A 15,343-nucleotide genomic window follows, 5' to 3' on the forward strand; every position below is an offset into this window, starting at 1 on the left:
GTGCCTACAAAGTAAAAGAAAAAATAACAAATTACGAGGGGCGACAGTGGCTCGAGAGGTAGAGCAGTCGTCTGGTAATCCAGAGGTTCCCGGTTTGATTCCCGCTTCTCCCGGGCAGTGTGTCAAAGTGTCCTGGAGCGAGACACTTAACCCCTAACTGCTCCCCATGAGCAGGTCGGCACCTTGCATGGTCGCCTCCGCCGTCGTGTGTGAGGAACAAATTGTAAAGCGCTTTGGATAAAAGCAGTATATAAATGCAACATTTTTATTGAACAAATTGTACCCTAAAAAAGACACTCTCAAAAGTTCTTTGTAACTGACTCTGAAATCTCCTTTCTTACCCGTCCTGAATACTCATTGTGTTTTCTTGAGGCTGGAAACTTGGGACTCAAGTGAGTTTCCTTTCGAAATGTTGTGATTGTAGAAATTCATAGCAAAACCACAGGTTGTCATAACCCTCTAGTCTAGATCATTATTTAGGGAGATTGTTTTGTTTCTTGCAGCAGTAGCCCACGCACAAGCATTTGTGTTGCAATAACAATAACACACATTACAACTTTTGCTCCAATGTTTCCAGTTGATTGTCCCACTGCACACCTCAAGAGGGGGATAGGGTCCCACTGCACACCTCAAGAGGGGGATAGGGTCCCACTGCACACCTCAAGAGGGGGATAGGGTCCCACTGTACACCTCAAGAGGGGGATAGGGTCCCACTGCACACCTCAAGAGGGGGATAGGGTCCCACTGCACACCTCAAGAGGGGGATAGGGTCCCACTGTACACCTCAAGAGGGGGATAGGGTCCCACTGCACACCTCAAGAGGGGGATAGGGTCCCACTGCACACCTCAAGAGGGGGATAGGGTCCCACTGCACACCTCAAGAGGGGGATAGGGTCCCACTGTACACCTCAAGAGGGGGATAGGGTCCCACTGCACACCTCAAGAGGGGGATAGGGTCCCACTGCACACCTCAAGAGGGGGATAGGGTCCCACTGCACACCTCAAGAGGGGGATAGGGTCCCACTGTACACCTCAAGAGGGGGATAGGGTCCCACTGTACACCTCAAGAGGGGGATAGGTCCACTGCACACCTCAAGAGGGGGATAGGGTCCCACTGCACACCTCAAGAGGGGGATAGGTCGGTGCCAAGAATAAGGACACCTCGCCAACTGGTCAAGAGAGCGGGAGAAACAAGTAAACAAGCCTAAAACACATTTAGTACGATGCAAGAAACATTACATTCTCTCTCAACAAATAACCACAGTTACACACTAGTACATATAACCGCGACATTGCATCCAACCTTTGGATAATTATGATTTCAATCACACACACCACAATGTGGGTTCCTGCTGCTAGCCTGCCTTGGCTGCAGCCAGTCTCCAGCGAGGCCCGTCTGTGTTGACGCCTGCTGGCAGTGATTTAGCAGGCGGATAGTGGGTGGGCTGCCAGGAGGGACGCCAACCCACGGGGAGCGGCCGGGAGACTCCGGTAAAGCAGCCCCGGTCTCCGGGAACAGAGATAAACCAAAACCAATTAAATTTTTTATGAAGTGAATATAATATAAATACATGTGGCTATTTTAGATACCAGTCACAGCTATAGAAGTAGAATTGGAAACGCGAATGATCAGGTGCACCGTTTTCTAAACGGAGACGTCCCTGTGGTTTAATGGGTCGCACCTGTCTAGACAGCGGCTGCTAAGTGGAAGGGCAGGCGCAGGGCAGGCGCAGGGCAGGCGCTGGGCAGGGGCGGGGCAGGCGCTGGGCAGGGCAGGCGCTGGGCAGGGCAGGCGCAGGGCAGGGCAGGCGCAGGGCAGGGCGGGGGCGGGGCGTCTTGCTCCATTCGTAGCAGTAATCAGAGTCTAATAAACATTGTCATAGTAAGTGTACTTTAAAGTGTACTTTGTACACTTACTATGACAATGTTTATTAGCCACCATTTGATTACTGCTACAAATGGAGCAAGACTCAGGTTACACTGAACATGTGAGCTACTCCTTATTATGGCAACATAATGTGAAAATTATGTAAAAACGGAGAATACAGAAAATTCATCTGTCATTTCCAAGTGCATTCATAAACACCAGAGCCACTACGGTATTCCCCCCCCCCCATAACAATGAATCCATTCCTTTCCATAATCATAATCAGTCAAGAATAATACAAGTGTTGGTTACAGTTAACACACATTGGCAGACTCCCATAACAACGATTCATCTTTCTTCGGTATTTACAAACTCGCTTGGTCAGAGGTTATACATAGCCGACCCGCCTCTAGAAAATAAAACCCTCCAGCAATTTGTTCACATGGAGTCGCCAAACCCACGGGCGGTGTCCAAGGGTTACAATAACATTCTAAAAAGGGCCCGAGTTCATTTCCCTGTCGCAATGTTTGCTAATGTAATAACTGACAAGGGAATACACTTGGGTCCGAACTGTTGCCTAGCAACGGGATTCCAGTGAAAGCGTCTGCAGCAGTGAGTTGAGGAACTGAGCAGGTCACAGAGAGGGCTCTGTTCTGATGAGGCTGGGGATGGTTCCAGGAACAACAATGCAACATGAGGGATCAGAAAACGTAAATACACTACTTCGACCACAGGAAAAAGGGTACATAATGCACGTTATGTTATAGCCGTAATTCATATATTTTTACGTTTCATATCGGCAAAGTCCAAAGAAAACAAAAGGAAACGTAAATAATATTACTTATACAATATGGAAATATATTACTTATAACATACATTGTGTACCTTTTTCCTGTGTACTGTACTTTATTTACGTTATTTTAAGTGAGATCGGGCTGTGACCACAGACACACACACACAGAGAAGACATGGTGGGCTGCAGGGCACACTTCCTTCTCAACCATCTTGACGACTTGGTGTGGCTTGTCTGAGCAGGAGAGCTCCTCAACCCGTCTACAAGACATCAAAGAGGAGCAGTCTTCAGAGCGCACAACCAAGACAACCAAATACACACGCTCCCTTAACAGGCTACGCCGCAGAGCGACAGGGGAACAGTTCATTACCCGTCTAACAGTGTGCGTAAAAGAAACTTGACATTTTCCCCAAATCGCAAAAAAAGAAAAGAAAACATCACAAAACAAGGATTCGTACAAAAACCCAATTATTCAACTTTATTAACATCGATGAGTTTTTTTTTTCTCTTCAGCAACATCTTTTAAATTCCAGTTCTTTATCAACAAATAGAAAACAGACGTGTGTACAACAGGTTCAACCCCTACAGCACTAAGCATTCACAAGGTAAAAACAAACTTTTTGTTTCAAGTCCCCCTTTAGGCCTTTTTTGTTAGTTTTTTTTGGGACGTTCCCCTGCGCCCGGTGGATAAAGATGTGCTTGAGTGGTGCGATGGCTGGCGCGCATGGGGAGGGGGGTCGTCCACATTGTTGTGTGTTGGGGGGGGCGGGGTTGTGTTTATGTGTGTGTGTGTGTGGGGGGGGCAGGGGGTATGTGCTGTTTTCCTCATCCAGACGGACAACCAGCTGTCAAAGTTACTATGATAGGACAGTAGATACAACGGTGTTCCATTAATGCTCTAAAAGACAGCAGGCTCTCTGAAGCTCCTCTGTGTTGGTATGTCAACAGAGTGGCTCCCCTCCATCAATATACTTTTGAAGCTGCGTATATATCTATGTATAATTGTACATATATATAATCATAATTATATATATATATATACATATATATATATATATATATACATATACATATATATTTATAGTTCTATTTTTGTATAAAATAATAGCAGGTTTCAGTCCAAAGGGCTGAGTTTAGGAATGGTTGAGTCTGTACAGGTGCCAGTGTTAGTGGCTGCTACTCCTCGTGTGAACCACCCCTGGTCCTTCAGTCTCAATGGTTCGACCCAGCAGACTGACCAGGCCATTGGGCAGCGAGGAGTGGGGTGGGGGTGGGGGGGGGGGCCTTGAAGGGCAACTATATTCAGAGATTAAAGGAGTTTCTATTCGACTCCGTTCGAGTATAAAAGTCAGTTTTCTTCAGATACGTTCTCCGGTGTGGAGTATGAAGGCCTCAATGCCATAGGCTTCCGTTGACGAAACAACAACAACAAAAAATCATGTGCTTTTTCCAGTTCTGTACACCTCTTGATTTAGTCTCTCGTTAGTTGATTCACTTTTGGCTAGCTACTGTGTTTACATGGTACAACTAATAGCGGGTGTATATACTCAGAAAAATTATTTGTTTGCACTTTAAAAATGAAAAGAAAAGAAAAGGTAAAAGGTGTTTTTATGAGAAACAGCAAAAAGTAAAAAGGCAAAGTGAACCCTGCTCCATTGAAGTGAATGAGACCAAAACAAACATGAGAAAGAACACAATCAAATCACGATACAAAGGAAAACTGACAGCAGCAGAGAACAGTGGGTTCTCCCGTATTAGTATCTAGGAACGTGTTAAAAATACATGTCCCTTGTGCTAAAGTAACCTAGAAAATAATAATAATAATAATAATAATAATAAAAAAACAAAATAAAAAGACGTACCAATTCGGAAAATTATGCCGGCCCACAGCGGAGGGGCGCTTAAGACAAAATAAATGTCTGGTGTTAAAATGATTATTAAAAACAACAGAAGAAAAAGATGCGCTAAATAATATTTGTCATAATGATATATCGTAATAGTGACCATAAAATAAAAAAAGAAACCAAAAGAGAATCATCTCTTAGTGCTACCAGTCGCCTCAATCGCGAGAGGGGAGGGGAGGGGTAGGTGGTGGTGGGGGGGGCGTTGGCGTCGAAAGAACAGAAAAGTAGGCCGTCAAGCCTGAGCAGTCTCTTCCGTGCTAGAGTTGTCATTGTCATCGTTACCATTTCCGTCGCGCTCTCTCTCTTTTTTTTTTGTAAGTTTAAAGCAAAAATCTCTTGTGTGGTCAATCTGAGGCGGGTCTCTGTGATTGGTTGAACCTGTCATCCAGGTTCCACTAGCGCCTCCCTCTTTCCCCTCCCCCCTCTGGTAGCTGTGAAGGGGGGCAGGTTTGGGTGGATGGTGACTTGAGATGGGACACTTGGCACACTCCTGAGAGGGTCTGACCAGGGAGGCTGCGTGGTCAGGTGGGAGTGGTTACGTCGCATAGTGGTCAAAGCTGCCCAGGTACTCCAACGCAGCTCGGTAGCACAGCTGGTACTGGTCCTGGAGAAGAAGAAGAAGAAGAAGAAGACAGTGTTACTGCTAGGGGTGGGGGAAAAAATCGATACGTAGTAGTATGGCGATACTTTGCGTGGCGATACAGGGACGCCAAGTATCGATATTTAATTATTCATAAACATTTTAAAAAATTGTATAAGGAAGTTGCATTGTTCATTTCAATACCTGTAATAGTACAGTAGTCCACACACACACACATGTGCATTCAGTTAAGTTGGAATATGACTGTAATACAAACAGTTCAGTTTGTCAGGTACATGCAACACAGATTACAGTGTTTACATCTGTCTGCTTGAGAAAATACCATGTTCTGCAATAAAAATTATTGAAGTGAGATGAACAGACTGAACTTTATTTTATTAGATAAAACATGTTGACAAAGTTTTACTTTGCAGTTGAAAAAGATAATACATTTAATAAAAAAATGTAAAACAATATTGCTAAATATCGCGATACTATCGTATCGTGACACAAGTATCACGATAGTATCGTATCGTGAGGTCTCTGGCGATTCCCACCCCTAGTTACTGCTAGTGTGTACCGTATAGTTATAGGTATCAAACTATGGAACTCTTTGCAGAATGATGTAAAGTGTTCTACTAATATATTTCACGTCAAAAGGTTGTACAAAGAAAAGATAAATAGACCGTATAGCACAGTTTAGTATACTATTGCAGTTTAGCATAACAGGATAATATAGCATAGCATTACAGTATAGGCTAGTAGGAGTATAGTAATAGTATATAGCAGCTTAACATAATAATAATAATAATAATAATAATAATAATAATAATAATAATAATAATAATAATAATAATAATAATAATAATAAAATTATAATAATAATAATAATATTAAATATATTAAAATATTGTATAATACTGTATACCAATATAATATAGTAGTATAAATAGTATGATTTAGTTATATTATAATAAAATAAAAATAATACAATTATATAGTATAGTATATAGAAGTATTTATATAAATACATTATATAAATACATAGATAAATGTGTGTGTGTGTGTGTGTGTATAAAGGAATTAACCTAAATATGCCATTTAACTGATAGATACACAAAATGTATTTATTTATGTTAATTTAATTGTGTTGATGTTTCCATTTCTGCTAAATAAGTATGTACATTTTGTTTGGTTTGGTAAACATTGCACTTAGTCTATCAGTGTACTGTATGTGGAATCTTTTATTCCCAATAGAAAAGGTCATAAGATTAAGCTTTGATCGGAAAAAGGGGCAGGTACAATAAGAATTGTCTTCTTCCTGTTCCTTTCGGCCATGGAATTTAGTGGAGCATATTAAGTGAACTATATGTACTGTTGGACTAACAATTCCATGTACGAATACATTTTAATTAAATTAAATTAAATATATATAGATATATCTACATCCGTCTGTACTGCTCTCTGTGAAAGTCTCATTTTAAATGAATGTGTCTCTATGTCTATACCTTCTCTATGAAATCACACGATGCTTAGCTATTATGAGTGATTGATTATAATACATAAACACAAACCTGCAGATGTTCAGTACAATAATGCTGTATATACCATATATATATATACACACACACATACTGTATATACATTCTTACCATATATATATATCTGTCCACATCTGTCTGTACATACATGCATATAATCCTATTTACATATCTGTACATATCCCTTAGTTACGCTGCTAACTATTACCCGTATCACTGTACATATTAATACTACAACTCTGTACATACATCTGATTAGCACTATTACTCAGTAGTGCTAATTTATATATTCTATACCCAGTTTAATCACCTGTACACTGTATATTATTATTGCACTTTACTGTTACATTTGCACTCTGGTTAGATGCCAAACCTATTTTCGTTGTACTGTACTTGTGCTGCATGGTGACAATACATTTTAATCTAATCTAATCTACATGGTCTCCATGACGAAGCATAAACAGGAGCATAAACACATCACACGTTCACTCCTATACATCAAGGTCAAGCGGCATTCACGACCGACTTCAATCACACGTATGCGATGCCGGGTGACTGACTCAATAGGTCGGCATGGCTGCGGAAACAGCGATTCACTTCAATACCACGTCCAAGTCGGGACTAAAATTATGTAAACACAGCAGCCAGAGCGCTGTCTGCTTGACTCAGACTGTTTCTGATCACCGCAGTGTGTGCGTCTCGGAATATACAATAGAGTGAGTCATCCGCTCGCTGACGCATGCGTTCACAGCGATCGAGGAAGAATAACATATATAACATAAACATAACATATAGAGAGGCGTGTGAGTCCTGTGTTTTGCAATTAATCACGGGAACAATTTCCACCTGTCATTTTTGTTATCATTTATCATTTTAATCGAAAACCGCTGTCTTCGAATTGAAGTCCTTCCCAGTCATAACGTGGGAGGAGTCGACGCGGTCCTCTGACGCAAAGAAAATGTAAATAAGGCACAGGAAAAAAGTTACATAATGTACGATGTGTTATAGCTATACGTAATATATTTACATTTCGTAAAAAAGATAAAAACAACGCAAAACAGCGAGACCGGGAGCCAAACTAAAAGTGCTTGTGGTGGAGGGCGAGAGCACCACTAGACCAAGCCACCCACCCTTTTTCCTGTGGTTGATAACTTTATTTACGCATTTTAAGCGAGATCGGGCAGGTTTGTAACAGGGTGGGTGTCTTGGTCTAGTGGTGAGCACAATCTCCCTCCACCACAAGCATCGTTAGCTCGATCGTGCTGTTTTGCGTTGTTTTTTGTTGGACTTTCGCCGATATGAAACGTAAATCAGCAGTCAGCCGATTTTAGAGCTGGTGTACAAAACCCTTATTGAGAGTGTTTTAACTTTTCATTTTCCTGTTAGGTTCAGTCACCTGAACGGCAAACTTAAGAATAAACTCTCTTGCATTGTGTCAATGGCCAGCAATATAGTGGGCAAACCCCAAAAGCCCTCGACTGTACTCCTCACAGAAAGAACAAGGAAGAAGGCGAGGAGTATCTTGGCAGACAGCTGCCATCCTTTATTCAGCCAGTTTGAGCTCTTGAGCTCTGGGAGGCGCTATAGAGTCACCCTGGCAACTAGGACTCAAGAAGTCCTTCATTCCAAGTTCCATTAGCATCCTTAATTCTGCAAAGTGACCAATAATACGGAAGCCACAGACATTAACTGTTTTTTGTATGTGTTTCTCATGTGTAACCCTGTCTATGCCCGTTTGTGTTTTATGTGTTTCTAATGTGTAACCCTGTCTATGTCTGTTTGTGTTTTATGTCGTGCTAGTTGCCTTCTGGCTATTTGTGTTGATTTTCCTGTTCGGTGAGCCAAAGACAATTTTCCACCTTGGTGGACAATAAAGTTATATTCAATAAATAATAGTACGTATACAAGACGTGAATATATTATGTATGGCTATAACACAATGTACACTATGTACCTTTTTTGCTGTGGTTGATAAGTACTTTATTTGTGTATTTCAAGTGAGATCTGGCTGCAGACGCGGAGCACAGACGCATCGTATTTACATTTAGTCATTTAGCTGACGCTTTTATCCAAAGCGACTTACAAATTGTGAACAACAAGTCACCAGGAAGGGTACAACTCTGGCAGCTAGAGTGTTACACTCAGAGCATAGTAGTATAGAAATATTAGCATAATAGGTAGTAGTATAAGTATAGTAGCATAGTAGTAAGGTACATAATAGTAAAAAGACAGTAAGAAGGTTATTATTCAGATATTGTATAAGAGTGTTTTTAGTCTATGTAATGTATAATATGACTGATATACAGACCCTCATTTGCACCTTTGATCACACTGCCTACTTGCTCATGCGTATATTCAGAGCTAATTATATTGCTTACACTGCCTATTTTTTACATTTCTACTGTACTATAATTTTATTGCCTGTATTATGTCTTATACTATTACCCTGCCCATACCTGTACCCCCCCCCATGCCTGAATTTCCCCAAGGGCATCAATAAAGGAATATCTCATCTTACCTCTGTCTGCACCATGGCAGGCCGCTGGGTGCGAAGCGTCTTGACGGTCTGGAAGAGGTCCACCACGCCCTCGTACCTCATCCTCTCCAGCACGATGCTGAGGGTGATGAAGACGCCGGTCCTGCCCACCCCAGCGCTGTGAGGAAGGAGGCGAAGAAGAACCCGCTGAGTCTCACACATTCACACGGTGTACACAAACACCAAGCGTCGCGTGGCCACGTTGGAACTAAAGAACTGAACGGTGATACTCTTGTAATCGATAGCCCTTGTGAAGCAGTGCAGATATGGCCACAGAGCGCGGCCACGTCTAATCAAAGAACACATTGGAATTGAAAGAACATCGATGTCACATGGTCTGAATGTAATGGAGAATCTGAAGTGCTCCGAGACGGTAAGCAGAGAAACCCTAAAACGCTCCCCCACGTCTCTTACCTGCAGTGTACAGTGATTGGTCCGTCCTGGCCAAACTGTTCCTTGGTTTTGTGCACTTGGCCAATGAAATCGATGAAGCCCTCCCCAGTTTTTGGCACTCCTTGTTCCGGCCAGTCGGTGAACTGGAATTGGCGGATTGTTCTGGACTGGCCATCCTGAGAGAGGGGAGGACACAGAGAAGCATGTGTTACACTGGGTGGATTGAGGAGGGGAGGACACAGAGACGCATGTGTTACACTGGGTGGATTGAGGAGGGGAGGACACAGAGAAGCATGTGTTACACTGGGTGGATTGAGGAGGGGAGGACACAGAGAAGCATGTGTTACACTGGGTGGATTGAGGAGGGGAGGACACAGAGAAGCATGTGTTACACTGGGTGGATTGAGGAGGGGAGGACACACAGAGAAGCATGTGTTACACTGGGTGGATTGAGGAGGGGAGGACACACAGAGAAGCATGTGTTACACTGGGTGGATTGAGGAGGGGAGGACACACAGAGAAGCATGTGTTACACTGGGTGGATTGAGGAGGGGAGGACACAGAGAAGCATGTGTTACACTGGGTGGATTGAGGAGGGGAGGACACAGAGAAGCATGTGTTACACTGGGTGGTTTGAAGAGGGGAGGACACACAGAGAAGCATGTGTTACACTGGGTGGTTTGAGGAGGGGAGGACACACAGAGAAGCATGTGTTACACTGGGTGGATTGAGGAGGCAGAGCGTGTGGAGGAAAGAGGTCAGGCTCCACAAGGGGGGCACATACAATATGCATGGAAACAGACACACAGACACCTGCCCTTGATCCCAGTCATACATTCTTCAAGTGGGGCTTAGCAGACATGTGATGAGATATAATGGTGCGATTTACCAGTGGGGGGGGGGGGGGGGGGGTCCCTACCTATGTTTTTCACATCTCTACCTCTGGTCATTCATTTATATCACCAGTAGGGTATATCATTTATCCCCCCTTGAGATCAATAAGAGAGCATTCTTCTGGTAGTTTATAACAGACTGTCATTCATTCTTCTGGTAGTTTATAACAGACTATCATTCATTCTTCTGGTAGTTTATAACAGACTATCATTCATTCTTCTGGTAGTTTATAACAGACTGTCATTCATTCTTCTGGTAGTTTATAACAGACTATCATTCATTCTTCTGGTAGTTTATAACAGACTATCATTCATTCTTCTGGTAGTTTATAACAGACTGTCATTCATTCTTCTGGTAGTTTATAACAGACTATCATTCATTCTTCTGGTATTAAAAAAAAATATGTATCCACTTTTTCTCAGATTTTCTCCCATCCCAATTTCGTCGTTATGCCAATTCCCCCCTCCCCTTCCTGGCCGTTGCTCGCATGTGCCCCCCACTGGTCGGTCTAGGGAGTCCTGAAGTCTATCAGATGCTTCCTCCGATACATGCGGAGTCAGCCAGCAACCTCTTTTCACCTGCCAGTGCGGACTCTCATTGGTGAGGTGTAACGCGTGGGAGGTCACACTACCTTCAACATATCCCTTCTTTGCTGTGCAGGCGCCCTGACCGACCTGTAGGAGTCGCTGTTTACAACGACCAGAATACCACCCCACCGGCTTCCCTCCCGCTGACTCTGCCAATTGAGCCAGTATGACGGCCGGCCAAGCCGGAGGCAGCGCTGACAGCCGGATTCAATACCGGTGTCTCTTGTGTTGGTGACGAGCGCTTAGACTATCATTCATTCTTCTGGTAGTTTATAACAGACTATCATTCATTCTTCTGGTAGTTTATAACAACATCATTCATTCTTCTGGTAGTTTATAACAGACTATCATTCATTCTTCTGGTAGTTTATAACAACATCATTCATTCTTCTGGTAGTTTATAACAACATCATTCATTCTTGCATTGAATTAAATACATGTATTTCTCTAAATCGTCAGCAGCTACACACCAGAGTCTCCCTGCTTGCTAGCGCCTCCTTTCTCCAGGAAGCTACACTGTGATCTGGGTTGTTGTGGTTTGAGTAACTACAGTCCAGCACTTCCAGTTTCTCTGGCCTCTGAATGCAGTACGGCTGCAGGTGCAGCAGAGCGTGAACGCAGCGCGGGTCTTGTGAGGAGATTCAAGTCAAAGCGAATTTCTCTCCGACATGCCCCGAGTTTTATAAACATCCTCTTCGTCAGACCGCTCTGAGCAGTGCGGTCTAGCAAGAAATATAAATTCCTCAAAAGGCCTATTTGACCTACTTAGGCTACTGTGCTTTTAAGAAATTAGTTAATTCATCTAAATGCTTATATTTAGTTAAAACACTTTACACGTTATGTAGACCTTTCCTCTTACATATTGTACTCAGTATTACTTTACTGTGCTGCAGAATCGTCATGCCGTCCTTCATTCGGTCACAACCCCACAGGAGTAAAAGGGGGCAGCAAAGCATCGCATTATATTTCGGGAAGCATCCGTTTGAACGTTGTCTGTTGAGGAATAATGTTCATTCAATCTCTTTGCGAGGGCTCAAGGGTTTAGAAGAAATAAAGAAATAAAGTGAACAGAAAACAACTTTCTGTTGGATTGTACGAGATGTGTGCATTTTATATGGTTATAACTATATATAATTCTTTATGGCCTACATTAAAAAGAACATTTCCATTTATTAATACATTTTATTAAACATAGTCACATCCCCCCGTTTACAATATTTTTTTCATAAATCGTACCCTGTGTGTGCGTGCGTGTGTGTGTGTGTGTGTGTGTGTGTGTGTGTGTGTGTGTGTGTGTGTGTGTGTGTGTGTGTGTGTGTGTGTGTGTGTGTGTGTGTGTGTGTGTGTGTGTGTGTGAAGGATTAGAGTGATGTTGCTGCTATGTGCTTTGGTGACAGGGAGGCCTATTTATAGAGCATTGAAACCACTGCATCACAGGGAGAACCAGCCCTGGCCCTCGGGGGCTGGAGGCATTGCTTTTTCATGTATTTCATAGAGAGCTAGCCCCACACGCACGGACGCACGCACGCACGCAGGCACGGATGTCTCCGAGAGGCTGGGGGTTGCGATGCCGGGTGGTTCGATTGGCAAGGAAAGCCCCCGCAGACGTTCTGACGAGCGGCAGGGGAAACACAGCTGGAACCAATAACATTAATAACAACGGCTCGGTTACAACTAAGTGTGCCAGTGAGCCGTGCCAGTGGGCCAACATACACAGCACCAGGACTCTGGTACCGGTTCTCCCAAATAGAACGAAAACCAATGTGTTATTAGTTGCAGCTGTGTTTTACCCACAGCTGTGAGAAGGGTCTGTTGCCCCACGACGACCAGATAACACACAAGATCTTTTATCGGCAGCGTGGCAACACGAGTAGAGCTCCGGACTCATGATCGGTTCGAGCCCTGGTCAAGGCTGCTGTCGGAAAGTGGTGTTGTTGTCCAGCAGGGGGCACTCCTCTGGACTTGTCAGTAACAATGCCCCTGTTAACCGTTTTGCGGCCAACCATGTATATATACGTGATTGGGAGGCGACGCTTGACGGCCAACCACGTATATATATACATGTTTTTTTTGTTTGTATCTCTCTTTCTCCGATTTTTCTCTGTTTTCTCCCCGTCCCAATTTAGTCGTTGTGCCAATTCCCCCCCCTCCCCTACCTGGTTGATGTGCGCATGTTCTCCTACTGGTCGGTACAAGAGAACCCTGAAGTATCCGCACGCTTCCTCCGACACGTGCAGCGACAGCCAGTGGCTCTCATTGGTGAAGTGTAACGCGTGGGAGGTCACGCTGCCTTCCTCAAGTCCTGCCTCCGCTGAGCAAGCACCCAGACCTGACCTGTAGGCGTCGCTGTCCACAACGCCAGTTTCCCACCCACGGCTTCCCTCCCTCTAACCCATACCAAACGAGTTAGTATAGCGATCAGCCCAAGCCAAGGCAATGCTGACTCCAGGAGTCGAGACCGCAGCCTCTATATATACACGTGTTTAACTCGTTTTTTCTTTTATTCGATTTTAATATCCTATTCACTGTCACAGAGCTATATTTTGGCTGGAAAAGGCATATTGGGACTCGGAAAGTGCAGTACCGGCCAGATCCAGGTAGTGGCGCTGTTTTGAGAATGCAGTAATCCTTGTTGGAGACCTGGTGTCACTTTTTTTCCGCTACGGGCAGACTTTTCTGTTAGCCTGAAGCGAGGGCTTCACCCGATCGCCTGGAATACTTTTTGCGACGCCGAATTCAGTAAGCAGTAAAGGAATATAGCATCAGCCAATGGACATATCGATCTACCAGATGGCGATCACTGGGAATTTTTTTTTGGAATCCAACCGGCCACAGGTAAGAGCGATTTGACGTCAATTTCAGCCTGATCGGGCCTTGTTCTCATAGCCATCCCCCTGATCAGCGTATGTTGTTGTAATAACGAATGCTGTTATTGGTAATCAATAATCAGAAACGACTCCCCCCCCTCCCCCCCCCTCATGCATTCATGGTGGAACATGATACCGATCATATGCATTTTGATTTTTAACTCTAGCTTGTGTAGGACCGAAACGCCAATCGATTTAACGTTATTAGCTTAGCGCCTTATAACTAGCCTTGCAGGAATGATCCCAGATCATTCCCATATAACGCTCATATTCATTACGGTATAAAACGGGAACGTATTGATGAAAAAATTCTTTCTTTATGGCATATTGAACGGAAGGTTCATACTGTCAATTGACAATGACAATGGATACATAGCTATAATATAAAATATAGATTTAGCTCTACAAACGACCGTCGGTTGTGTGATAGTAAAGGGTTAACCTTCTGTCGTGTGGCAAAGGGTTAATTGGCAGATATCAATCCCTGTCTCCTGAGCCGTTCAGCCATTGTGTTCCTGGTGCCAGTGTATGGCAGCCATTGAGCCTGCGTAGCCCAAGGTTGGGTGCTACCTGTACATGTTACCTGTTATCTGTTTATTGCACAATGTTGTTTTTATTGGATTCTATTATATGTTGTACCACTGTATTGCACATCGTTGTGGGCAAGACCACCCGCATTTCATTGTATACTTGTATGCCGTGACAAATAAAACTCTTGACTTGACTTGACTTGACTTACCAGTGGTGGTGAAGCGCTGTACAATGTAAAGTGATTTGAGTGTCTAGAAAAGAGCTATATAAATGAAATTCATTATTATGAATGAATTATTATCTATATTTATTGTAGCGTATAATATAACCGCATACAGACCCTGTATGTTTGTTTACACTGTATTTTACTTTTAGCTAATTATATCGTTTACACGGTTTATTTTTCAAAAAAAATATTATATTCAGAGTTAATTATATTGTTTACACTGTTTATTTTTCAATTTTTTTATATTCAGAGTTAATTATATTGTTTACACTGTTTATTTTTTCTCATATTTTCATATTCAGATCTAATCTTATTGCCTATATTTATGTCTTTCTACTATTACCCTGCCCATATCTGTACCTCCCCTCCCCCCTCCTGCTATGACGCCCGAATTTCCCCAAGGGGATCAATAAAGGAATATCTTATCTTATCTTATTACTGCCATGCAGCAGTGTTGGTGGTCATTGTTTAGGTACAACATGGTAGCTCAGTGTTGGTGGTCATTGTTTAGGTACAACATGGTAGCTCAGTGTTGGTGGTCATTGTTTAGGTACAACATGGTAGCTCAGTGTTGGTGGTCATTGTTTAGGCACAACATGGTAGCTCAGTGTTGGTGGTCATTGT

At 43.1% G+C, this 15,343-nt stretch overlaps 1 protein-coding gene across 1 annotated transcript in view; it reads right to left on the reverse strand.

The window, feature by feature from the left end:
• Positions 1–3,111: 3,111 nt before the first annotated feature.
• LOC311239297 (receptor-type tyrosine-protein phosphatase F-like) overlaps positions 3,112–15,343 on the reverse strand; it is a 226,449-nt gene continuing 214,217 nt past the window's right edge. Inside the window, 3 exon segments of the mRNA XM_084327604.1 lie at positions 3,112–5,168; positions 9,204–9,339; positions 9,636–9,790. Of these exon segments, the coding sequence (XP_084183730.1) occupies positions 5,100–5,168; positions 9,204–9,339; positions 9,636–9,790 (360 nt within the window). The 3' untranslated portion in view covers positions 3,112–5,099.

Source organism: Notolepis coatsorum (genome assembly GCF_963971535.1).
Source record: "Notolepis coatsorum genome assembly, chromosome: 13".
NCBI lineage: Eukaryota > Metazoa > Chordata > Actinopteri > Aulopiformes > Paralepididae > Notolepis > Notolepis coatsorum.